Here is a 27,680-nt window from a genome sequence, read left to right as displayed (position 1 = left end):
TTTCTATTATAGTTGTTAAATATATATACAAATCTACTTACAGTTGTAATCTAGTGTCTCCAGTTTATAATGTGGATCATTCTTTAGATCAGAGAGAAGCTTCACATCTGAATTTTCTAGTGTATTCATAGACAGATCCAGTTCTCTCAGGTGTGAGGGGTTTGATCTCAGAGCTGAAGCCAGAGCAGCACAACCTTCACCTGTGACTCCACAACAACTCAAACTGTAGAGAACAATGATGCTGTGTAAACAGTGTGTAAATGACCAGTTTATTAAATATTGCAATAATGTGTGAAATGATTTAAAACTAGTGATAAGCAATGCCACATAAGTTCACACTACACTGTCTTATAAAGGACTGTTTATGCCAGTTTTACATGAACTTGATGTGAAACAGTTGAAACAATGTGAAACAATGAATAACACTTTATAATAACTGCACACTATGAAGCATTAGTTAAGCATTAGTAAATAGTTAATTCATCATTTATAAGCAGTTTATAAATACAGCTATAAAATTATTTAACTGAATATTTATTTAATGTGTATTTGGACTGAAGTAAGTACCACTTGTAATTGAGTGTCTATGAATCACTGAAAAACTACTGGTTTTGGTTTTCTTGGTCAAACTATATTTTTACAAAAAATGAGCTGTTAATAAAATATATTCAATTTTCTCTCATTTGTGTGGATGTAGTGTGATGGTTTGTTTGAACTCCTTCTACAGACACGAAAAAAAAAAGGTGATCATTGTGTTAAAAAGTTAAAAAACTATTACATAACTAATAATAATATGTTTACCAAGGACAAATATATATGTGATTATGTGATCAGAGTGATGATCTTACTCAAGTTTCTCCAGTTTACAGTGAGGATCCTCAAGTACAGCAGAGAGCAGATGAACTGAATCTCCTAGTTCATTCCCAGCCAGATTCAGTTCTCTCAGGTGTGAGGGGTTTGATTTCAGAGCTGAAGCCAGAGCAGCACAACCTTGATCTGTGACTCCACAACCGCACAACCTGTAGAGAACAATGACACACTCTTCACTCTCTCAGTTCAGATCAGTTTAGCAGTTAATCCATTATTTAGGAGAAAATACTGAAACTTAAACCACAAATTAATGTGTTTGATGGTCATAGATCTCAAAACATGATCATAAAACATCTCATTTTTTAGATCTGTACTAATACAGTAAGTATGGAGAATTTTTTAAAAATTATTTCAAATACTGTGTAAACAATATTTTAAAAACAGTCCCTGCAGAAAGATGAATGTGATGAACTGAAAGAATAAATCCAGCATGTTCTTCATTCCTCAGTTCTGAATGTGTTGAGATCTGTTTAAAATCAAGAGACTGAAATGTTGATTGTGAAAGTGTGTATTTCAGTGACTCTCAGTCCTGCAGTATCATGTGACTGAGGAGCAGCTCATGTGTTCAATCATTCACAGCTCAATCAGATGAACTCACAGCAGCAGATAAAGGGTGAACACTTAAATATACATTGAGTTTCATGTATGAGTCATATATAATCTTACGCCAGTATCTCCAGTTTACAGCGAGGATCCTCCAGTGCAGCAGAGAGCAGATGAACTGAATCTCCTAGATTATTCCTAGACAGACTCAGTTCTCTCAGGTGTGAGGGGTTTGATCTCAGAGCTGAAGCCAGAGCAGCACAACCTTCATCTGTGACTCCACAATCCCACAACCTGTAGAGAACAATGACACACTCTTCACTCTCTCAGTTCAGCTCAACAGGTACAAGTCACAATTCTACACAGACCATTAAATATGTCTAAATTTCCATTGGAGATTTATCACAGTCATAAAAAATAATAAAGAATTTCAAAAAGCTTTCAACACATGTGCTTCAAAAATCCCAGTTTATATTGAAAGTTTAATAATAAGAGAGACACAGAGGAAAGATGATCTTCATTTGTTGTTTGTTATTACTGATGGGGCAGAATGAGGGGTGGCAACTAGGCTATATAACTAGGATAAGGTTTTTGGCTTCGGGCACATCACTATACTCTATATACTATATAGCTCATTAATAATGTGAATAATTCATAATGTGTAATTAATTCTAAAGTGAATATCATGGTAACCCACTAGTATTGACTCAAGTATTCCCAAATCCTTCAGAAGGAAGCTTTTGAGGTTTTTGTGAGGTTTTGGAAATCCTTCTGACAGATTTTGCAACACTATTAACCCTCCTATTACCCTGAAATCCAGCAACATTTTGTCCCCACTGGGGTTAATTTTACCCCAGCAATTAAAAACCATTTAATGTGTCAGGTACTTTATGTTTCTTCATTTACTACTCAAATAGCTCTTTAAATATATAATATAATATGATATAATATAATATAATATAATATAATATAATATAATATATTATAATATATTTGCTATCAAGGGTAATAACATGCATTATTTTTGTGATCAATTTGACACTCCCTTGGGACCACCCCACTCATGGATGGTCTCAGGATGCTTCACTGTTGACATAACACAGGACTCATCATGGTATAGCGTTCACCTTTTCTTCCCTGGACTATTCATTTTCCAGATTAATTCATTTTTTTCAGTCTTCTACTGTCTAATCCTTGCTGTACTTGCAGAATTCTAGTCTGTTCTTGATGTTTTTCTTGGAGAAAAGTGGCTTCTTTGCTGCCCTTCTTCACCAAGCCACTGTCCAAAAGTCTTGACCTCACTGTGAGTACAGATGCACACCTGCTGTCAGTAGGCTATTGAGCTCTGCACATGGTTCAGGATTGACTCTTCAGGAGGTTCCTGTCCTGCCGCTTGCTGGACACTCTGATGTTCTGAAGGCTTCTTCATTGCAGTTGCATTTCTCAACTTGAATTTCTTTATGATCCAGTGAAAAGATGCTTTGCATCAAAATGGCCTCACATGCAAAGAAACTGTTGCAAAAATGATGGCTACACTACATGGTCAGATGAAGCAAAAAAAATAGCTTTTTAGCAGCAAACACTTAAGATGGGTTTGGTGCACACAGGGGTAAAAAGTACCCCATGTGTACAATGAAATATACTGCTGTATCTTTAATGTTGTGGGCTTATTTTTCTGCTGGAGGTCCTATATATATATATAGCTTTAAGAAATCATCTCAAAATTACATGTTTGCTCTACCTCCTCCAGAAGAACATTAATTTAATCTTTAAAGGGTATCTTTATTTGTTTATTTATTCTAATCCACATAAGGTGACGATTATTAGGTAAAACATTAAAGGATACGATTCTATAAGGTAATATTCAGCACTTGAGAAACGACAGCGACTCTTAAAGGTGCTAAAGAGGTTCTTTTTGTCGACTGAGTTTTTGAAATGAGCGCATGGTTAAGAACAACCCCCCTCCTTCACAGCTCATTTAGAGGGAACGCCTCCCAAAACTCGTGCACGAGAGTATTTAACACCAGCATTCGCTGTGTTATTAAGCCGGGCACACATTTAACGACTAGCTAAAACATTCTGACTGAGCTCAACATACAGCGATTGTTTCCTGCTCCTGAAGCAGATTTATATACTTTCACATGGAATTTGAACACCGACTGTAATCGCAGACTGAAAGCAACTGGCTCTGACTGGACGCGTTTAAGCGCGATCAGTCATAAGTATCAATTTACATTCATAATCGGCCTTACAATCGTTAAGTGTGTGCGCGACTTAAAGCCGCGCACACACTTAGTGGATTCATTATGTCGGACTTACTCCTGTCTCCTGACAAAAACATTGCAAGTGGCACCTGTGGAGTGTGGAATGTTACTGGAGCGCGCAGCCGCGCGTCTCTCACATGGATCGTCATGGCAGTGATTGACAAGCCAGAGGGCCAATCCGCGCACGTCTCTCACAAGGAACATAATGGCAGTGATTGACAAGCCAGAGGGCCAATCGTTTACGCGATGATCGCATAAACGATTGGCTGATGTTTTTAAGGCCCTACCTCGTGCACAGATGATGTATATTAATATTATTACTTTCAGTGCACCTAATAAATAGTCTTTTATCAGTTAGTAAAGATAGTTTCAAGTAATATTGCAAAAATGTATAAAACAAAACATCCTCTTTAGCACCTTTAAGTGGAATTGCAGCGAGTGTTCGTAACCTCGCACGTAGAAAGTGCACTTTAGAGCTAAATTACATTGTTATTTGGGAAACCCAGCCCAGCACAACTGCGCGCTGTGACTCCATATTGCTTCAATCACATCATTCTGCACCCAAGATGCGCATTGAAGCATTTCATATTATCATGGTTTTGCACACTGAAAGATTATTAATAGGCTATTTTGTTCTGTCTTATCTATGTCTTGTTGCCCCATTAAAAAGCTGCACAATACATTTAAAATAAACGTCTTTTAATCTTAGCCTACATTATAATAAATACAGGTGCTGGTCATATAATTAGAATATCATCAAAAAGTTGATTTATTTCACTATTAGTGAAATAAAGTGAAACTTGTATATTATATTCATTCATTACACACAGACTGATATACTGTTACATGTCATGTTCCAGTCTTCCCCCTGTGACCTAGTTTCCCCGTTCTGTTGATTAGTTCATTTCATCCACTTGTGTCTTGTTAATTATCCCGTCACCTTGTTTAGCTCCCTTTGTTAGTCACCTGTATATATACCCTGTGTTCTACTTCACTCCTTGTCCGTTCTCGTTGTTGTCTACACGTGTGTATGCTGTCATCTCCCTGTTTGGAATCTCCTGTGTCCCATTAAAGTATTGTTAATCGTCATCTTCGTCTGCATCGTGCTTGCTACTACAGCTACACGTAACATATACACTGCTCAAAAAAATTAAAGGAACACTTTGAAAACACATCAGATCTCAATGGTGAAAAATATCATGCTGGATATCTATACTAATATGAACAGGGTAATGTGTTAGGAACGAGAGGATGTCACATCGTTTGATGGAAATGAAAATTATCAACCTACAGAGGACTGAATTCAAAGACACCCCAAAAATCAAAGTGAAAAAATTATGCAGCAGGCTAGTCCATTTTGTTGAAATTTCATTGCAGCGACTCAAAATGGTGCTCAGTAGTTGTATGGCCCCCATGTTCTTTTATGCATGCCTGACAATGCCGGGGCATTCTCCTAATGTGACGAAGGATGGTGTCCTGGGGTATTTCCTCCCAGATCTGGACCAGGGCATCACTGTCGGATGAACCAAAACATAATGTCCCAGAGGTGTTTTATTGGATTTAGGTCAGGCAAGCGTGGGGGCCATTCAATGGTGTCAGTTCCTTCATCATCCAGGAACTGCCTGCATACTCTCGCCACATGAGGCCGGGCATTGTCATGCACCAGGAGGAACCCAGGATGCACTGCACCAGCATAGGGTCTGACAATGAGTCCAAGGATTTCATCCTGATAGGATGAGCAGTCAGGGTGCCATTGTCTAGCCTGTAGAGGTCTGTGCGTCCCTCTATGGATACGCCTCCCCAGACCATCACTGACCCACCATCAAACCGGTCATGCTGAACGATGTTATAGGCAGTTCAGTCAAGCCACTTTCGTCAATGTATATTTATTACAAATGATAAGTGCATACAGTTAGTGTTGGCGGTATGGATCTGTTCTGGGCAAACTCCACACACCTGTCCATGCAGCCCTGCTTGGACGGAGCCGGGAGAGCAGCAAGTCAAACCCCCCTGGGGTACAGAACAGATCCAGTAAACATACATACATAGTAACAGTCACAATACATTAGTGTTGTAAACAGCTAAATACACAGGGAAGGAAAATAAAATTACTGTATGCAAAGACAGTCGTAACAGACAACAGATTAGATTAAAGTATCCAGATAGGTGGAGTTGGGGATGGAGGAGGGAGTTAAATGCAGCATGCAGCTAAGCAATAGAGAGAGGCAGAATGAATGGGCATTTAAATGAACCGCTGTGATGGGTGTCATGACTGGATTTGTACACGTCATGAAACAGCTGATGCTTGACTGACGTGGCCTGCCTGAACTAACGCGATGCTTGATCATAATGTTCTCCACGGCTTCTGCAGACCCTTTCACATCTGTCACGTGCTCAGGGTGAACCTGCTCTCATCTGTGAATAGCACAGGGTGCCAGTGGTGGACCTGACAATTCTGGTGTTCAATGGCAAATGCCAATTGAGCTCCACAGTGCCAGGAAGTGAGCAGAGGGCCCACTAGAGGATGTCAGGCCCTCAGGCCACCCTCATGAAGTCTGTTTCTGATTAACTGGTCAGAGACATTCACACCAGTGGCCTGCTGGAGGTCATTGTAGGGCTCTGGCAGTGCTCATCCTGTTCCTCCTTGCACAAAGAAGCAGATACCGGTCCTGCTGATGGGTTAAGGACCTTCTACGGCCCTGTCCAGTTCTCCTAGAGTAACTGCCTGTCTCCTGGAATCTCTTCCATGCACTTGAGACTGTGTTGGGAGACATGGCAAACCTTCTGGCAATGGCATGTATTGATGTGCCATCCTAGAGGAGTTGGACTGCCTGTGCAACCTCTGTAGGGTCCAGGTATCGCCTCATGCCACCAGTAGTGACACTGACCATAGCCAAATGCAAAACTAGTGAAAAACAGTCAGAAAAGATAAGTAGGGAAAAAAATGTCAGTGGCGTCCACTGATAAAACCATTCCTGTTTTGGGGGTCGTCTCATTGTTGCCCATCTAGTGCACCGGTTGTTAATTTCAATAACACCCAGGAGTTTAACTGACTTGATGCTATTCTCTGATTAAAAAGTGTTCCTTTAATTTTTTTGAGCAGTGTATTTCGAATGTATTTCTTTTAATTTTGATGATTATAACTGACAACTAAGGAAAATCCAAAATTCAGTATCTCAGAGTATTGTAAAAAGGTTCAATATTGAAGACACCTGGTGCCACACTCTAATCAGCTAATTAACTTAAAACACCTGCAAAGGCCTTTAAATCGTCTCTCAGTTTAGTTCTGTAGGCTACACAATCATGGGGAAGACTGCTGACTTGACAGTTGTCCAAAAGACGACCATTGACACCTTGCACAGGGAGGGCAAGACAAAAGGTCATTGAAAATGAGGCTGGCTGTTCACAAAGCTCTGTGTCCAAGCACATTAATAGAGAGGTGAAGGGAAGGAAAAGATGTGGTAGAAAAAAAAGTGTACAAGCAATAGGGATAACCGCACCCTGGAGAGGATTGTGAAACAAAACCCATTCAAAAATGTGAGGGAGATTCACAAAGAGTGGACTGCAGCTGGAGTCAGTGCTTCAAGAACCACTACGCACAGACATATGCAAGACATGGGTTTCAGCTGTCGCATTCCTTGCCAAGCCACTCTTGAACAACAGACAGCGTCAGAAGCGTCTCGCCTGGGCTAAAGACAAAAAGGACTGGACTGCTGCTGAGTGGTCCATAGTTATGTTCTCTGATGAAAGTAAATTTTGCATTTCCTTTGGAAATCAGGGTCCCAGAGTCTGGAGGAAGAGAGAAGAGGCACACAATCCACGTTGCTTGAGGTCCAGTGTAAAGTTTCCACAGTCAGTGAGGGTTTGGGGTGCCATGTCATCTGCTGGTGTTGGTCCACTGTGTTTTCTGAGGTCCAAGGTCAATGCAGCCGTATACCAGGAAGTTTTAGAGCACTTCATGCTTCCTGCTGCTGACCAACTTTATGGAGATGCAGATTTCATTTTCCAACAGGACTTGGCACCTGCACACAGTGCCAAAGCTATGGAGACTGATCGACTCCATGCCATGCGCATTGATGCAGTAATTCAGACAAAAGGAGCCCCAACTAAGTATTGAGTGCTGTACATGCTCATACTTTTCATGTTCATACTTTTCAGTTGGCCAAGATTTCTAAAAATCCTTTCTTTGTATTGGTCTTCAGTAATATTTTAATTTTCTGAGATATTGAATTTAGGATTTTCCTTAGTTGTCAGTTATAATCATCAAAATTTAAAGAAATAAACATTTGAAATATATCAGTCTCTGTGTAATGAATGAATATAATATACAAGTTTCACTTTTTGAATGGAATTAGTGAAATAAATCAACTTTTTGATGATATTTTAATTATATGACCAGCACCTTTACATATAATTCTTTACATATAAATATAATATAGTTTTTTTTATTTCATAAGAATACAAATAGTAATTTTAAACTTTTTATTAACATTTGGATTTTATAAAATTACTGTGCAAAGTTTTTTTCAAGAATAGACTAGCATTCTTTTTGCTGCTGAATTATATAGTCACCTAGTTTTAATTTATTTATTTATCAGTCAGCTTATGTTTATATATTTTTATTCATTTGTTGTTTTTCTCTGTAATGATGTAGTGTGTTTAGTGCATTCTGGATTGTTTAATAAATCAGAGTGACCATTAGTTCCACAAATACAGATGTATAGAGACAGGCTTTAAATTAAATTAATTCAACAAAGCTACATATTTTTTAATGGTTTAAATACTCTACATGTTTGACCATCATTAAGTCTACTATATGTTGTGTACATGACTAATGTGCCCTACCATCACCAATAAATAAATTACATTTTGAGAACAAAATTGTTTACAAGAGAACAAATTTCTTCATTGATGTATACTGATGTATATGATGTATGTGACTGGCACTTAATTTTGCTCTCTGAATGCACCAGATTTATGCATTTAAATTTAAAATGTACACAATTTTCCTATGGGGGGCATGCCCCCGGAACCCCTAGAGGGACAGATGTCCACCCACCACAGTCTCACAAAATCCTGTGGGAAACACTGCATGAACTAATCATGAACAATGCCTCTAAATAGCCTTAATGTTTTAAGGTTAACTTACTGTACTTACATTAGTTTATGTAGCAGTTGACATATTTCTAACGCCCCACTCACACTAAAGGTAAAAATACCATTCTTAATTCTGAAGTGCAAACCATCTGAACATTAACAGATATGTTGTTCTTGTTTATAAGCACTTTACTATCATTACTTACATTCAACAAAACATTTATTAATGGAATTTGTGAACCTTATTGTAAAGTGTACACTATTTCATCATTAACTGATGTGTTACTAACATTTGTAGATCCTTTATTAACATGACTTACCATTAACAAAGCATTCATTAATAAATCCCTAAACCCCATCCCCAACCTATAACCATTTTATACAGAATGTTAAAATAATAAAACATAATGGAAATAAATGTTCAGCAAAATAACATATATAAATAAAAATATAACATTAAAACGATATTTTGAGCCACTAATCCACTCCCACCCCTAAACCTACCCATAACCATTTCTTAAAACTATGTACAATTATAAATAAAAGAATAAGAGACAAGCGTAATCACAATAATTTATTTTTTTGGGAAAATGTCAAAAGTGGTACCAAAAGTACGTTAGTCAAATGATGATGAGTTGCAGTTGCAGTCCTCTCTGGCGGTAATAGTTTTTATAGGGTTCAGAGCAGAATTTAATATATTAATCCATGAAAATATAATGAATCCGGCTTCTCTCCATGAAGGGGCGCACTCAAATGTCAATCCACTGAAACACGGCATGTCGCAATATGTGGCGAAGCAGGTGAGAACCAATGAGCGTTTTTTTACAGTCTATGGTTTGATCACAGCCACTGGAAGGCAAGCCTGCAAGGTTTAGCCAAAAAAGCGTAACGGCTAAAGCTAATGCCCAGCCCCCGGCGGCATAGATATATACACTAGATGTCGCCTTGGGGTTCTAAGCATGCGTCAAAACCGCCACCATCTTGGAACAGGGGTCTTGTCATAGGAAGTAACAGGTAATCCTGCTATCTCCGCCTGTACTTTGAATTCGTGGACGATGCCAGATTTTTGTGCTGCGTTCAGACGAAAGAAATCTAAAAACCAGACAGCAAGGGATTACATTTCACAAGTGAGAATGTGTTATATGATATTGAATGTTATGAAATTATATCTCTGGTTACGTTGGTTTGTTTCAGTCCTTGGTTAACGACTGCAGCTAATCCATGCTAGTTACCCATTAGTTTTTGACAGTTAGGAAAACCGCAGTAGGAGTAAAATATTTGCGTGGCAGGGGCAGCTGCCACTCGACCTGTCACCGCTATATGCGCCTGTCACTCGATCTGTCACAGATATACGCGCGCCTGTAGGGGTGTTCGATTCCAAGTTTTTTGGAGTGGACTCCCCATCACTACCCGCCTGCCCCGCGACCTGCCACGGATAAACGCGCCTGCCCCGCGACCTGTCACCACTGCCAATCGATCTGCAACAGATATACACGCCTGTCAGTCGACCTGCCTCGGATACATGCGCCTGTCAGTCGACCTGCCACGGCTATACCCGCCTGCCCAGCGACCTGTATGCGGTCACGCCATCTATGCTTAAAATGTATTGCGCATCTACATGAGGTTGTTAAGCGTAGGTGTTAAGTGTCGCTAGAAATATTTTTAAAATTCATAAAAAATAAATAAAATGAAACGGCTGCAAACTTCACCTGATTCTTGTTATACATGTTCCCAAGTACCACTGTGGTGATTTTCATGTTGTTTTTCTGTTTTATTCTTTAATAATTATATGTAAGTAGCGATAGTTCATTCGAAGTTTACTCAAGTGGAAGAATGTGACTAATAAACTTACTACCTAGGGCCTACCATAGGGCCTACTAGCACTATGCATTATATTTTTAAAAAGTAGATTATCTTAAAGCAGAACTAAGTAACTTTTTTTACCTTCATAAAAAGTTTTCTAAGTCCTTACGATGGTTAATTGACTTGTAGTGGTGTGTTTGAGGCGAGCACTAACCCCATCTGGCACGTCTACACCAGAATACAGCACTTGCAAGTTGAGCTGCATCGACCCGACACAATCTCGCCTCATGTTCACGTTCACGCGAGAGTGACAAAATGCTTTACGGTAATTCAAAAACAATGTATATATTATGACTTTATAAGACAATTTCGAAAATTACCCACCTCCATCAAGTGTACTGTATTTGCAAATTACCCACCTCCTCTTTCTTGTACTGTATTTGCAAAACTACTGCGCTGGTGAGCGTTGTAGTCGTTGTAGTCCAGAGCTGCGCTTGGAGTATTTACGACAGTGTGATTCACTGAAGGAAACTGTAGGGGGAGCTTCGCAAATCTTACTGAGTTCCGCTTTAATATCAAAACCTTAAATTTTCTCTGGACTCAATGATAAATACATGTCTGACCGTTGGAACGAACCCCCCCAAAAAAACTAGAAAATCGCATTCATGACGATTTATGGTGATTTTATTTCCGTTAGACCTTTGCCTACATTGACGCTGATGCATTAAAGAGGAGGGGCTCCCCTGTTCCAAGATGGCAGCTCTATTGACGCATTCGTTCCAATGAACTACCGTAGCCAAGGCGACATCTAGGCTGCGTCCGAAAAACCTAGGTAGCTGTCTTGCTGCCTCGCTATCTTATAAGAGAATGACTTGTATGGCAGCGTTTGTGCATGAAGGTACCTCACGAAATTGATTTCGGACAGACTTCTGAGGCAGTGTAACAGTTTAATGATCTACAGCAATATAGCGCGAGCTTTGGTGAGAACCAAACAAATATTTAATTACTACAGTAGTAATTTCTCGATAGAAATGATATCAAAATTGAAATATGTTGATCAAAATCGTACATTTATACACAAACTGAGCAGCAAACGCAACCTTCGGACGCCATCTTTATTTTTCTAGCTCAACTGTCACAGAATGGAAAGCACAGGATTGTGGGATATCAAAGGCAGCTAAGGATACATCCATGCTTCCTTCAAAAATCGATCTGAGGAAGGTATCTCATGAGAGAGGAAGTGAAGCTAACATTGGATTCGGATGTGCCTTGATGCCTTCTTACCTTGAAATGTGTCCTCGGAAGGCAGCATTTTACAGTTTTCGGACGCAGCCCTAGTGTATATATCTATGCCCCAGCGGTACGCAGGGAATGTGACCTGAGGCTATTTTTTGAATGGAAGTCAATGGATGAGAGGCTTCACTATGCTGATTAAACAGCTTTTGTGAGGAAATAGATAATCATTTAATTAATGGACAGCCTGTTTGTTAATCTTCCGCATGTTTTACACTAAAAAATCCTTTCGTTGGGAACTATATGTATATTTTAGCTTGATAAAAATTTATTTTTTTAAGAGTAGGCAGACTAGGGAATGTTGCAACTGACGTCACTGCCATTACATGATAGGGTGAGAGGTGCCACATGTGATTAAGTTAGCCGTTATGCTTTCTCCAATGGTAAGAGATACAGACCCTCTTACAAAAAGCTTAGAAACCAAAAGGCGACACTTTGATACTTTTTGGCTAACAGCCACTAGATGGCGGTCCGGTAGTGCAGCAGCCATTATGGGGTGAAAATACTAACTGGACCATAGAATGTTTTTTTTAAATAATTAAAAATAAATGAATTTTGGAGTTTGACAATTATAGCACACAAAACAACTATACAGCATAATTTAAAACAATGCAATTGATGCATAAACACATTCAGACATTCTCTGAAATTCAGAAATCTTTGGAAGATATTACTGAGCATTTATTTAACAATAGCAAAACCAAAAAATAGAAAATTTCTTAAGTTAATTTTTATTTATTTATTTATTTATTTATTTTTTGTATTTGACCCTCAGACTAAAATAATTTATTATGACAAAATATTCACTAAATTTAAAGGATATTTAAAAGAAATGAACACTGGTAACAGATCATGAGATCAGTCATTTGTGTTCACCTGTGATTTCTGTGCTGAGATTTAAAGTCCTGGTATACTTCAAACAAAGTTCGTTTTCGTTCTTTGTTTAGGGGTAAAACGAAGTTCGAAATGCGTGACCAGCGATATACTGTAAACAAACATCTGACAAAGCCCACACTGCTGAGAGCAACAGTTACATGAATATGTAAATATGTGCCGTGCACTTTCTTCTCAGTAACAAAATAAACACAACAAAAATGAGAAAACAGCAAGCATTTATTATAGAAAGCATAAGAAAAGCGTCTGTTCATAACAACATGGGTATGTTAGCACGAGCTCTGTAAAGTAGCACTCCAGTCACGTCACGACTACATATAGCACTTTATTTAATAGATTGCTTAAAATCAACAGCTTTACAGTATCAAACATGAAAAACAGTGTCAGTGCCTCATTTTTTTACAAGCACAACTTCTTTTCCTGAAAGTTCGCTTTGGCAAGCCATTTCAAACTTCCAAAAAGAACACAAAACGAACTTCGTTTTGGCCTGATTTTGTTCGAAATTACATCACATCAGTTCGTTCTTCGATTTCGTTTGAAGTATACCTTTAGTGTTTACAGAACATTTTACAAGCTAATTTTAGCCTAAAATTTACATCAAATGATCCTTCTTACTGAGGGCAAAGACATGTGTGACTAGCAGAGAGATGATCTTACCACATTGTCTCCAGTTTACAGTGAGGATCCTCCAGTACAGCAGAGAGCAGATGAACTGAATCTCCTAGTTTATTCAAAGCCAGATTCAGTTCTCTCAGGTGTGAGGGGTTTGATCTCAGAGCTGAAGCCAGAGCAGCACAATCTTCACCTGTGACTCCACAATCCCACAACCTGTAGAGAACAATGACACACTCTCACTCTCTCGGTTCAGATCAACAGGTTCAAGTCCAACATGTCCTCCAACCAATACACCCATATAGGTTGTTTGTCACTTCACTGAAATATGACCCATAGTAATGTTTACTAAAGTTGCACCCCTATCAACAACAGGACACTTTTATTTTAATGCATTGTAACTAGGGTTGTTCCGATTCCGATACTATTTTCTTAAACAATATCTAGTTGTGCCCGCTATCTTTGCTTAACGCAGCAAATCGGAAATCAATTCTTCTCAGAATGCAAACACAGGAAGTTGTGCTGTGTTGCCATAAGCAACCACTGTTTAGAGCAGCGAAGAAGTGAAAAACAGGGTTATTTATTAGAAATAAAACTAAATAAAACTGCTAAACAAATTAATGTAAAGTGAATCTGAAGCATACCTTTCTCATTCGGCACTGTTTCCATTTTCGAGACGAATACTAAACTATTAGACTATTTATTATGTAACTTAAGCTTTGTACTTCACTCGCATTATCGACATCATTCTTCACATAACAGCGTAGTCAACCGCAGTTTGAAAATACACGGTCAAGCCAGCCGCCAAAAAAAAAAGTGTGTGCGCCTATTACTATAAATACGGTAATTTCAGGAACAGCAGCGAGAGAACGCGCTTTCAGAGCGCTTGAGTTGCCCATATCTATCTATCTATCTATCTATCTATCTATCTATCTATCTATCTATCTATCTATCTATCTATCTAATCTTTATTCAGTCTAATATATAAAACATCTTTCTTTCTTTCTTTCTTTCTTTCTTTCTTTCTTTCTAATATATCTCTCTTTTTTCTTTCGATTATATATCCATCTCTTTCTTTTTTCTTTCTAATGTTTCTTTCTCTTACTATATCTTTCTTTTTTCTAATATATCTATTTCTTTTTCTTATGTCTTTCTTTCTAATATTTATTTCTTTCTCTTAACATATCTTTCTTTTTTGTATTATATCTTTCTTTTTTCTAATATATCTCTTTCCTTTTTCTTTGTAATGTCTATCTTTCTAATATTTCTTTCTATCACTCTGTTGTTATTTTATATATATATATATATATATATATATATATATATATATATATGACAATTACTCTTGAATTAAATTGTGTTACTGTCTTACTACGTAAGGATCACTGTCTGATTAGGCCTATAAAGACCTCATTTTAAATAAGTAGAAAATACCAATGGTCTGTTTCTATAGGGGACGTCCCATACAGTATGCATACCTCATAATATACCTTTTATTGCAGCATTTTGGAGATATGCCACATTATTTGACTTCAAAGGCCTATAAACACCTCATTTCAAATAAGTAGAAAAAACTAATGGTTTGTTTCTATAGGGGACATACCATAGAGTATGCATACCTCATATGAGTACATTTTACTGCAGCATTTTGGAGGTATGCAACATTATTTGACTTTGGAGGCCTATAAAGACTTCATTTCAAATAAGTAGAAAAAAATAATGGTCAATTTCTATAGGGGGCGTCCCATAGAGTATGCATACCTCATATGAGTACATTTTACTGCAGCATTTTGGAGATATGCCACATTATTCGACTTCAAAGCCTATAAACACCTCATTTCAAATAAGTAGAAAAAACAAATGGTCTGTTTCTATAGGGGACGTCCCATAGAGTATGCATACCCCATATCAGTACATTTTACTGCAGCATTTCGGAGATATGCCACATTATTTGACTTCAAAGGCCTATAAACACCTCATTTCAAATAAGTAGAAAAAACAAATGGTCTGTTTCTATAGGGGACGTCCCATAGAGTATCCATACCCCATATCAGTACATTTTACTGCAGCATTTCGGAGATATGCCACATTATTTGACTTCAAAGGCCTATAAACACCTCATTTCAAATAAGTAGAAAAAAACTAATGGTTTGTTTCTATAGGGGACATCCCATAGAGTATGCATACCTCATATGAGTACATTTTACTGCAGCATTTTGGAGGTATGCCACATTATTTGACTTTGGAGGCCTATAAAGACTTCATTTCAAATAAGTAGAAAAAAATAATGGTCAGTTTCTATAGGGGGCGTCCCATAGAGTATGCATACCCCATATGAGTACATTTTACTGCAGCATTTTGGAGATATGCCACATTATTCGACTTCAAAGGCCCATAAACACCTCATTTCAAATAAGTAGAAAAAAACAATGAACTGTTTCTATAGGGGACGTCCCATAGAGTATGCATACCCCATATGAGTACATTTTACTGCAGCATTTTGGAGATATGCCACATTATTCGACTTCAAAGGCCTATAAACACCTCATTTCAAATAAGTAGAAAAAACTAATGGTTTGTTTCTATAGGGGACATCCCATAGAGTATGCATACCTCATATGAGTACATTTTACTGCAGCATTTCGGAGATATGCCACATTATTCGACTTCAAAGGCCTATAAACACCTCATTTCAAATAAGTAGAAAAAAACAATGAAATGTTTCTATAGGGGATGTCCCATAGAGTATGCATACCCCATATGAGTACATTTTACTGCAGCATTTTGGAGATATGCCACATTATTCGACTTCAAAGGCCTATACACACCTCATTTCAGATAAGTAGAAAAAACTAATGGTTTGTTTCTATAGGGGACATCCCATAGAGTATGCATACCTCATATGAGTACATTTTACTGCAGCATTTTGGAGATATGCCACATTATTCGACTTCAAAGGCCTATAAACACCTCATTTCAAATAAGTAGAAAAAACGAATGGTTTGTTTCTATAGGGGACGTCCCATAGAGTATGCATACCCTATATGAGTACATTTTACTGCAGCATTTTGGAGATATGCCACATTATTCGACTTCAAAGGCCTATAAACACCTCATTTCAAATAAGTAGAAAAAACTAATGGTTTGTTTCTATAGGGGACATCCCATAGAGTATGCATACCTCATATGAGTACATTTTACTGCAGCATTTTGGAGATATGCCACATTATTCGACTTCAAAGCCTATAAACACCTCATTTCAAATAAGTAGAAAAAACAAATGGTCTGTTTCTATAGGGGACATCCCATAGTGTATGCATACCCCATATCAGTACATTTTACTGCAGCATTTCGGAGATATGCCACATTATTTGACTTCAAAGGCCTATAAACACCTAATTTCAAATAAGTAGAAAAAACTAATGGTTTGTTTCTATAGGGGACATCCCATAGAGTATGCATACCTCATATGAGTACATTTTACTGCAGCATTTCGGAGATATGCCACATTATTCGACTTCAAAGGCCTATAAACACCTCATTTCAAATAAGTAGAAAAAAACAATGAAATGTTTCTATAGGGGACGTCCCATAGAGTATGCATACCCCATATGAGTACATTTTACTGCAGCATTTTGGAGATGTGCCACATTATTCGACTTCAAAGCCTATAAACACCTCATTTCAAATAAGTAGAAAAAACAAATGGTCTGTTTCTATAGGGGACGTCCCATAGAGTATGCATATCCCATATCAGTACATTTTACTGCAGCATTTCGGAGATATGCCACATTATATGACTTTGGAGGCCTTTAAAGACCTCATTTCAAATAAGTAGAAAAAACGAAGAGTCTGTTTCTATAGGGGGCGTCCCATAGAGTATGCATACCTTATATGAGTCAATTTTACTGTAGAATCTTGGAGATATTTGACATAATTTGACTTCACAGGTCTATAAAGACCTCATTACAAATAAGTAGAAAAACTAATGGTCTGTTTCTATAGGAGACGTCCCATAGAGTTTACACACCTCCTATGAATACATTTTACTGCAGCATCTTGGAGATATTTCACATTATTCGACTTCAAAGGCCTATAAACACCTCATTTAAAATAAGTAGAAAAAAACAATGAAATGTTTCTATAGGGAACGTCCCATAGAGTATGCATACCCCATATGAATACATTTTACTGCAGCATTTTGGAGATATGCCACATTATTCGACTTTGGAGGCCTATAAAGACTTCATTTCAAATAAGTAGAAAAAAACAATGAAATGTTTCTATAGGGGACGTCCCATAGAGTATGCATACCCCATATGAGTACATTTTACTGCAGCATTTTGGAGATATGCCACATTATTCGACTTCAAAGGCCTATAAACACCCCATTTCAAATAAGTAGAAAAAACAAATGGTCTGTTTCTATAGGGGACGTCCCATAGAGTATGCATACCTCATATGAGTACATTTTACTGCAGCATTTTGGAGGTATGCCACATTATTTGACTTTGGAGGCCTATAAAGACTTCATTTCAAATAAGTAGAAAAAAATAATGGTCAGTTTCTATAGGGGGCGTCCCATAGAGTATGTATACCTCATATGAGTACATTTTACTGCAGCATTTCGGAGATATGCCACATCATTTGACTTCAAAGGCCTATAAACACCTCATTTCAAATAAGTAGAAAAAAACAATGAACTGTTTCTATAGGGGACGTCCCATAGAGTATGCATACTGCATATGAGTACATTTTACTGCAGCATTTTGGAGATATGCCACATTATTCGACTTCAAAGCCTATAAACACCTCATTTCAAATAAGTAGAAAAAACAAATGGTCTGTTTCTATAGGGGACGTCCCATAGAGTATGCATACCGCATATGAGTACATTTTACTGCAGCATTTTGGAGATATGCCACATTATTCGACTTCAAAGCCTATAAACACCTCATTTCAAATAAGTAGAAAAAACAAATGGTCTGTTTCTATAGGGGACGTCCCATAGAGTATGCATATCCCATATCAGTACATTTTCTGCAGCATTTCGGAGATATGCCACATTATATGACTTTGGAGGCCTTTAAAGACCTCATTTCAAATAAGTAGAAAAAACGAAGAGCCTGTTTCTATAGGGGGCGTCCCATAGAGTATGCATACCTTATATGAGTCAATTTTACTGTAGAATCTTGGAGATATTTCACATTAATTGACTTCAAAGGCCTATAAACACCTCATTTCAAATAAGTAGAAAAAACTAATGGTCTGTTTCTATAGGGGACATCCCATGGAGTATGCATACCTCATATGAGTACATTTTACTGCAGCATTTTGGTGATTTACCACATTATTCAACTGTGGAGGCCTATAAAGACTTCATTTCAAATAAGTAGAAAAAACTAATGGTCTGTTTCTATAGGGGACGTCCCATAGAGTATGCATACCTCATATTTATCATTTTTACTGCAGCATTTTGGAGATATATCACATTATTCGACTTCAAAGGCCTATAAACACCTCATTTAAAATAAGTAGAAAAAAAACAAAGGTCTGTTTCTATAGGGGGCATCCCATGTCACGGTGCACACAAGAACAAGATGGTAAGATCCAAGTGCAGCGATGTTTATTACAGGAAACTCCAAGCATGTAATCCAGTGCACAGGCAAAGGTTAAACTCCACAAAAACAGTCCAATACAGAAAGCCAGAGAAACAAAAGTGCACGTAACAAAATACAACAAACCACAACCAAGGACAGAAACAACTGAGACTAAATAGACAGACACTGATAACAAACACAAAACAGCTGAGTGCAATGAGTGGGATAATGAGTCCAAGAGTGAGTATGGGAATTGTAGTCCAAGGGGTGAAAACAAGAGTCCAGGATGGAGTGCCCTCTAGTGGCTGACTAGGGCAGGGACTCAGGGACGGCAGCGGGCTCAGACTGGAACTGCTCTGGGATGGCAACGTGTTCAGACTGGAGCTGCTGAGGGACGGCAACGTGCTCAGGCTGGGGCTGCTCTGGGACGGCAGCGTGCTCAGGCTGGGGCTGCTCTGGGACGGCAGCGTGCTCAGGCTGGGGCTGCTCTGGGACGGCAGCGTGCTCAGGCTGGGGCTGCTCTGGGACGGCAGCGTGCTCAGGCTGGGGCTGCTCTGGGACGGCAGCGTGCTCAGGCTGGGGCTGCTCTGGGACGGCAGCGTGTTCAGGCTGAGGCTGCTCTTGGACGGCAGCGGGCTCAGGCTGAGGCTGTTCTGAGAGCATCCTCCAGGCACGCAAGACCGCCAAAACATAGAACGTGAGGACAGCCCTCTTGGCCATCACCGGACTGATAGGGAGAGCATGCCATACTGGAGCGGACTCACTGGCTGGAGCGGACTCACTGGCTGGAGCGGACTCACTGGTTGGAGCGGGCTCTGGAGTGGACTCACTGGCTGGAACGGGCTCACAGGCTGGAGCGGGCTCTGTAGTGGACTCACTGGCTGGAGCGGGCTCTGTAGTGGGCTCACTGGCTGGAGCGGGCTCTGTAGTGGACTCACTGGCTGGAGCGGACTCACTGACTGGAGCGGGCTCTGTAGTTGACTCACTGGCTGGAGCGGGCTCTGTAGTAGACTCACTGGCTGGAGCGGGCTCTGTAGTAGACTCACTGGCTGGAGCGGGCTCTGTAGTAGACTCACTGACTGGAGCGGCCTCTCTGACTGGAGCGGACTCACTGACTGGAGCGGACTCACTGACTGGAGCGGACTCACTGACTGGAGCGGACTCACTGACTGGAGCAGGCTCTGGAGTGGACTCACTAACTGAAGCGGGCTCTGGAGTGGATTCACTGACTGGAGCGAGCTCTGGAGAGGCCTCCGGGTCTTGGGGGATGGAAGCCTTCCTCCTCCTCTTCCTCCTTTTAGATGTGGGAAGCGGAGACTCAGTGCCAACCTCCTCTGAGGCCTCTGAAGCGGATTCACGGGCTGGGACACACTCATGGGCTGGAGCGGGCTTTGGAATGGACACACGGGCTGGAATGGGCTCACGGGCTGGAGCAGTTGAACGCTCACTATTAACTAATCAGTAACTACTGTTTTTTCATACCTCCCAGAGAACTACTAAGAACTACATATACAGGTTCATAATTAACATGAATGATGCATAATGTATAATTAATTCTAAAGTAAAGGCCTTGGTAACCCACTAGTAATGACTGAAGTATTACTAAATACTTAAGGAATTACTAATTATTTGGATCAGTATTCTAAAGTGAAAAACATGATAACTCTCTAGTAACTACTGAAGTCTTTGTAAACTTTTGATGTTTTTGTATGTTTTTGTACAGTAATTCCTTATGATATGTTTGGTAACACTTAAGTAATTACTAGTGGGTTACCATGATCTTCACTTTAGAATACTGATCCAAATAATTAGTAGTTACTTTAGAGTTATACAGTAACTCTTGAGTTATTACTATCCAATACTTTACAAAAACCTCAAAAGTTTACAATGACAACAGTTACTAGAGAGTTATAATGCTTTTCACTTTAGAATACTGATCCAAATAATTAGTAATTCCTTCTTAAGTATTTGGTAATGCTTCAGTCATTACTAGTGGGTTACCAAGGCCTTTACTTTAGAATTAATTATACATTAGTCATTATTCACATTAATTACAAACATGTATATAGTAGTTCTTAGTAGTTCTCTGGGAGGTATGAAAAAAACAGTAGTTACTGATTAGCTAATAGTGAACTACCACCTTCAACTGAGCACTATTACTTACTAATTCATTCATCAGAGTTTCTTGTTAGTTAATAGTAGTTACTAGAGTGTTAATAATGCATTACTCATTTGTTCCTGTGTAGTTATTCATTAATGAAGGATCAGTATTCTAAAGTGTTACCGATCATTGCAATATATAACAATATGCAATCATGGGTTCGATCCCAGGGAATGCATATGCTCATAAATACTGTATTTGCATTATTGTAAGGGTAGGTTTAGGGTTGGGGTAGGTGTAGTTGTTAATAAAAAAAATTTTAAAAAAAAGAGTTTTACTAATTGGAAATTGGACAAATGGTGGGTAAGGGATAAAAAAAAGTCCACACATTGCATTTAAATGAACACGCATTTTGATTGGTAACAACAGTCTTACGTCATTTCATGACGACAGACGTAACATGACACTGTCATTATTTTTCCGACAACTTGAGGGCGCATGACTTTAAAACGTTGTCACGTGTGTTTTGGTTTTGTTCACGTTTATGATTTCATGTCTTTTATTTTGTAGTTTGATTTATGTTGCTTGTTGTGTCTTGCTCCCTTGCTCCTCATGTTCTCCCTTAGTCCATGTGTCATGTTCCGATTGGGTGTTTATGGTCATGTGGTTTTCAGTCCTGTTCTTTCATTGGTTCTCTTGTTCCTTGTGTCACTTCCCCATTGGTTGACCTAGTCATGTGTTCATTCAGTTCTTGTATTTATAGCCCTCATGTTCCATTGTTATCTTGTCTAGCTTTGTTTTATGTAACTCGCTGTTTGGTGTGCGTTTGTGTTTAGAGTCGAGTCGAGTCGAGTCAAGTCAAGTCAAGTCAAGTCAAGTCACGTCAAGTCACGTCTTTGTTTTTGTTCCTGTTTATGTTTCTGTTTTGGATTTCTCACTTTAATAAAACTGCACATGGGTTCTCACCATGCTCGCCTTCAGTGGACTCCCTTTGTTACAAACGTAAATATAGGTCTTAATAAGGTGCTTGAAAAAACAACCTATAGGGACGTTTTTTTGAGGAAGACAGTATCTTTCAGACAATTAAATGAAGTTTTAATGAAGTACTAGGCAATAAAAAAAGACATTTATTGTTTGTTAAAGTGAAATTCCATACACTGATGTCAAGCTGCAATAATAACCCTTTCAATTATATAATTTGACGAAATGATTTATTCATATCAGAAACACATTGTGTATGAAACAATATAGTTTACTCTATTCTTCTCCCAGTTCACCAGCCACATCTATGTATTTCGGGAAAACATTTGTTAATCCGATAGCCCTGATTTGCAGTGCAAACTCATCGCATGACAAAACACATTCACTTCTACACTGTCACAGTCACGTCATGTTCTGTTTGTTTTGGTTTTCATTCTGTCACATGTGCTCCTTTGTTGTGTTTTCCTGCCATAATCAGTCACAATGGACACTCATCACATTCATCTCAGCTGTATATCATTTGAGTTAATTCATCTGTGTATAATAGTCCCTGTTTGTTCTCTGTTCATTGTTGGGTATCGTTTGTGTCTACGTTGGTGTATGTTCCTGTCTGGATTCTGGATTCTCCCGTTGGATTATCAAGTAAAGACTTGTTTATCTATTATCTTCCTTGTTGTGTGTTTGATACACCAGCAGTACCGTAACAGAATACCCGACTTAAAAAGTAAAGCGACATGTTTGTTTGATTTTATTTTTATTTTCGTGTTCAGTGTTTTTTTTTTTTTTTGTTCCGTGTCTTCACCCCTGCCTTCACCATGGACCCACCTGTGAGACTCATGTGCCTTGAGCAAGGAGAAAACTCCCTCGAGAGACATTTACAACTGTTTTTGGATCTCAGATGAGCGTCACGATTACGTCATTTCCCATCTGTTGCTGCCACGCTGTTTGACTTAGAGCTCTGTCGAGCTGATTCCTATTGCTTGTTTTTTCTCTTAATATCAAATTAATAACATATCATTCTCTCTTTTACGGCAAGGGAACACATCGCTGACATTATTTTATATAAAAAAAACACTCGGATTGCCTTGATATCGCTAGTTTTATCTGACTTCCCGAACATTCGCTACTAGCTTTAGCCCGCTAGCAGTAGCGGCATGGTCACACTAGTGTTTGTACTCTTCTCTCTCACTATATTATTGTTCATCTATTCAAATGGCGAGTGTATCGGATGTTTCTCTACCTTTGAGTGCAGGTGAGGACACGTTCGAGCTGCATGCAGTGCAGCTGGAACTGGAGGCAGTGGAATGACAGATTTGGACCCTTTTCAAGAAGCAGGCTGAGCTACGGGAGTGGCAAACGGTGCTGGAAAATTCCCGTGCTGATGCTCACCAATCCTCCTTACTGAAACATGGCTTAAGCCAAATGATTATTTCGGTCTTAATGAGTCTTGTCCGCCTGGCTACTGTTATAAAAACAAATGCCGTCTGATTGGCTGAGGCGGTGGTGTTGCAACAATCTATAGAGATATTCTTAAAGTTACTCAGAAAACAAATTATCGGTTTAATTCATTTGAAAATCTTATGCTAAATATTACACTCTCAGATATAAGTAAAAAGTCGCTACTATCTGCTTATAGACCTCCAGGGCCTTATGCTGATTTCCTAAAAGAGTTTGCAGACTTTCTCTCAGACCTATTGGTCAACGTCGATAAAGCGCTGATTGTTGGAGATTTTAACATTCATGTTGAGAATACCCATGATGCGTTAGGGGCTGCGTTTACAGATAATGCATCTTATCAGATCAACTGCACATGACTATCTTTGCTTAATGTTATCAACATCAGCTATGCTAATTATTCTCCATTTGCTTTTCTGTTTTACCTCGGGACGCCTGTCACGAGGTGACTAGAGAGTACATCAGCTTCAGTTTGGATCCAGCCTCTTAAGACGACCTCAGATGACCAACACCTGTGAAGAGACGGCGCCAACTCCTGCGAGGAATTCAGAAGATGCAACATGCACATTCCCAAATTTCTATATATCCTAATTATTGTTAATATGTAATTCATTTTTCCAGGAGCTCATTGCTTCTACCTTCAAGTAAAATGCTAACAGTGTTTGCAAATTAATTGCCTAAATTATTACATTATTTGCTAACTGCATTCTTTGTAATTTACATGCATTCTCTGTGAAGCTGCTTTGAAATGATATGTATTGTGAAAAGTGCTATACAAATAAATGTGAATTGAATTGAATTGAGTTTAATTGAATCTCGCCCATCAGACCACCTTCCCGGACCACTGCCTGTGCACGTTCCTGTTCGTCGGACTCAACGCACAGCTGTTCAGGGAGGGTCCTCGAGGGAGCTTTGCGTCCTATGTGGAGTGGGTGCTGGCATCCTGTGGATCAGCGTTTACCATCGAGATTGCTGACAACCTCACTTCCCATATAGTGCCCAGCCAGAACCACCCAGACGGCGAGGATAAACGACCTGAGCCCACCGCGGGTAGTACGACGAAGACCGCCGCAATTGAGCCGCCCACGCATACAAGAGCGATCGGGGGTCACATCGTCATGGAGGCCGAGCAGCATACGCCTGACCTGGTGTGTGAGCCTGCCAAGCCATCCATCGCCGCGGGAGTGTTGGTGGACTTCGAGGGATCGGAAGTGAGATCCGCCCACCCCCCGCTACTGAGAGTGAGTTTTTTGCTGAGACACTGCTGGACTCAAGGTGTGGAGAGGACAATTTTCTTGCCCCAGAACTGTCGCCTGTCCAGCTGGTCCCGTCCAGCGTGCCTTTCTCACCATCTGAAACAAAGGCATAGCTTGATGACGCCAAGTTTTAGATTGGAATCTTGGGACATGTGGTGTCCACCTCAACGGACGGTGCAAAAGAATAGGGCTAGGACTCGGGAACAAATCATGTTCGTGGATGAGGTTATTTAGTATGAAGCAGAGCATGACCGAGTGTTGTGGGAGTTGAACGAGGCCGCTGGAATGCAACATATGCCTCACGCCTTTAATAGACAAGGGAACAACTGTTTTGATATATTTATTACGATGACCGGGAGGGGGACATGTTCGGTTCACTTAGTTTTGTCATGGCCACGACATATAAACTCGTGGAAAAGTGATAATATGTCGTGGCCACAAGATATTAATTCGTGGGAACGTGATAATTCGTGGCCACGAGATCGTTTTGTCGAGGTAACGACATTCTTATATCATGGCCTTGCGATGTAAAGTCGTGGCCTTGAGATCATATGGTGAGGGAACGATATATTTTTCTCGTGGCTGTAATGACTGAGACAAATCAGACACAATTATTTGTTTGTTCACCAATAGTTTTAAGCTCACTCTGGGATTTGACTGTCCCCATCCCCCCCGAGAAGTTATCAGTTAAAACTTTATTGCACAGAGGAATGTGCTGCCGCATGGAGAGCAGAGAAGAGACACACAAAACGTGCATCTCTCCTGCATTATCCAAACATAACACAGACTCTCTTGCATTAATGTACAGACAGACTGTTTTATAAATAAACATTAACAATCCCAGGAGATTAAATATTATCCATTATTACCATTGCTGTATTACAATCATTGTATTCACGTATGTATGTGGTTTTATGATACATTTAAAGTAACTTCAATTATGCCATGTTTAGTGTCTATGGGTTCCCAGCGGGAAGATTTGAATGCTCGCGTGTGCGGTATGTCCATACCTGCGCAACACATAAGTATTACAAGAATCTTTAATAGTTCTTCTTCAAAGCTCAGCCAGTTTAATCTTGCTCAGTCATAAAAGCCCCAACAAGGGGGAGTGTTGTCACCCGGAAACACAACACCTTCATTGGCTGCATCAATTTTAAGAGGTTGGACTTTGACCAGAGGATAAAAGCTAGAGAACAAGGCCACTCCCTCTCTTCTTCCTTGCTTCTGGACAAACGAACAGGTCTCCTTGCGGCCGGCCTCTCTAGGCCTGGCCCGCAAGGCTGGTAGGCCCCCGGCCTACAACACTCAGCCATGTGCTCATCACCCAACAGACTGGCAACAACTTCAGACGATAACCTCAAGATTTATCCTCAACCTGCAGATCCGACGCTCCTCAGCCTAAGGGCACATTGCAAGTATCGTACATTTTAATGCTAAACAGCGATTTAGTATTGATTTGTAAGACTTACCTTGCTATTGCTAAAAGAAACTGATGAGTCCTTTCCAGAGTGTCTTCGACTTTCCTATAGCTCTAGTAACAGTACCTCTTTCGGTTCAACTCTATCATTACTCATTCTGACCTACATATGTGTGTGACCCTTTGTGTATGTTATGTTATGTTATGTTATGTGTTTGTTAGTTTAGTTATGTGTTTGTGAGTTAGTTAATAAAGATTGTGCACAATACATGTTTGGTTCTGACTCCATCTGCTAAGGAATTGCCTCTTAAGTGATATAGACCCGAACCTATGCTCTAAGTAGCACGATGCGATAAGAATTATTTTTCCATAACCTGGAAATGAACATTTCTTAGAATTATTAAACAATCAACACTAAGTGTTCCCTGGACAACAGGTTATTTGATGGTAATATTAAGATTAATGTAGCTATATCCAGTAAATCTGATTAACCGATTTACATATTCATAATTAATCATAATTAATAAATCATATTGAGTTATGAATAATTATTAATATTTCCCCTTTGAGTTAATTTGCTACATGGCCACGACTTCATTATGTTGAGGGAACGACAATTTTTCATGGCCACAAGTTAAATGTGTAAACAACCTGCACTACCGTAGCAACCTGGAATTATCAGAAATGGATAAGATTATAATACTATTTATTTTTAATTAAGAAAAAGTGCAGAATTAAGAAATTATTATATTAACATGTTGCCTATTGTGTTGTGTGCGATGCCTACAGCAGCATTCGAATGAAGTTTATCAATAAATATTAGAATATGCCATGTATATTATCACATCAAACAGTCTTTTAAATCCATTCACTGATTGTTAATTTTTTATTTCATATTTTTATATTATTTATTATTATTATTAGGCTACCATTACATTTTTTATTCATTGTTATGTAGCCCTATTTGCTTTATTTTCCCCTTCAATTTGTATATCCTTTCTGTAGGCCTATATTATGTTAGCTATATTTTGTAAATACTTTAAATGCCAGATCATGCCAATAAAATGTGACTTTGTGACTGTATTGACTGTAGCCTTGAAGATAGGATAAATGAGCGTCTGTTATCATTTGTAGTCCCTCATGCCCGTGACAGCATTTGAGTGAAGTTCGCATAATTAATTATTATTAATTGGTTATATGTTAAAAGAATAAGCTAAAAAAAAAAAAAATCCATTCACTGATATAGCCTAAACAAAAACTTAATTTTGTTCATCATTTTATTCATTTTATTTAGGTTTTAATAGGCATATTAATAATAATAATAATAATAATAATAAAGACACGATCAGATTAAAAGGCTGTGAGATGGGATGGATAAATGTTTTTCTTCTAGGCCTTTATTATTTAATGTTCTTACATATTATTTTATCATTAAATGAAGTTTATCAAATTGATAATAACAAACTTCATTTCAATGCTATAGTGGCAACATCG

At 38.9% G+C, this 27,680-nt stretch overlaps 1 protein-coding gene across 1 annotated transcript in view; it reads right to left on the bottom strand.

Moving 5' to 3' along the window:
• LOC125257743 (ribonuclease inhibitor-like) overlaps positions 1-27,680 on the bottom strand; it is a 90,143-nt gene that overhangs the window by 5,627 nt on the left and 56,836 nt on the right. The window contains exon 4 of the mRNA XM_048174392.1: positions 13,422-13,592. Within this exon, the coding sequence (XP_048030349.1) occupies positions 13,422-13,592 (171 nt within the window). The remainder of the gene's footprint in view (positions 1-13,421; positions 13,593-27,680) is intronic.

Source organism: Megalobrama amblycephala, linkage group LG22, assembly GCF_018812025.1.
Source record: "Megalobrama amblycephala isolate DHTTF-2021 linkage group LG22, ASM1881202v1, whole genome shotgun sequence".
Taxonomy (NCBI): Eukaryota; Metazoa; Chordata; class Actinopteri; order Cypriniformes; family Xenocyprididae; genus Megalobrama; species Megalobrama amblycephala.
This window is presented reverse-complemented; position numbering and strand designations above follow the sequence as displayed.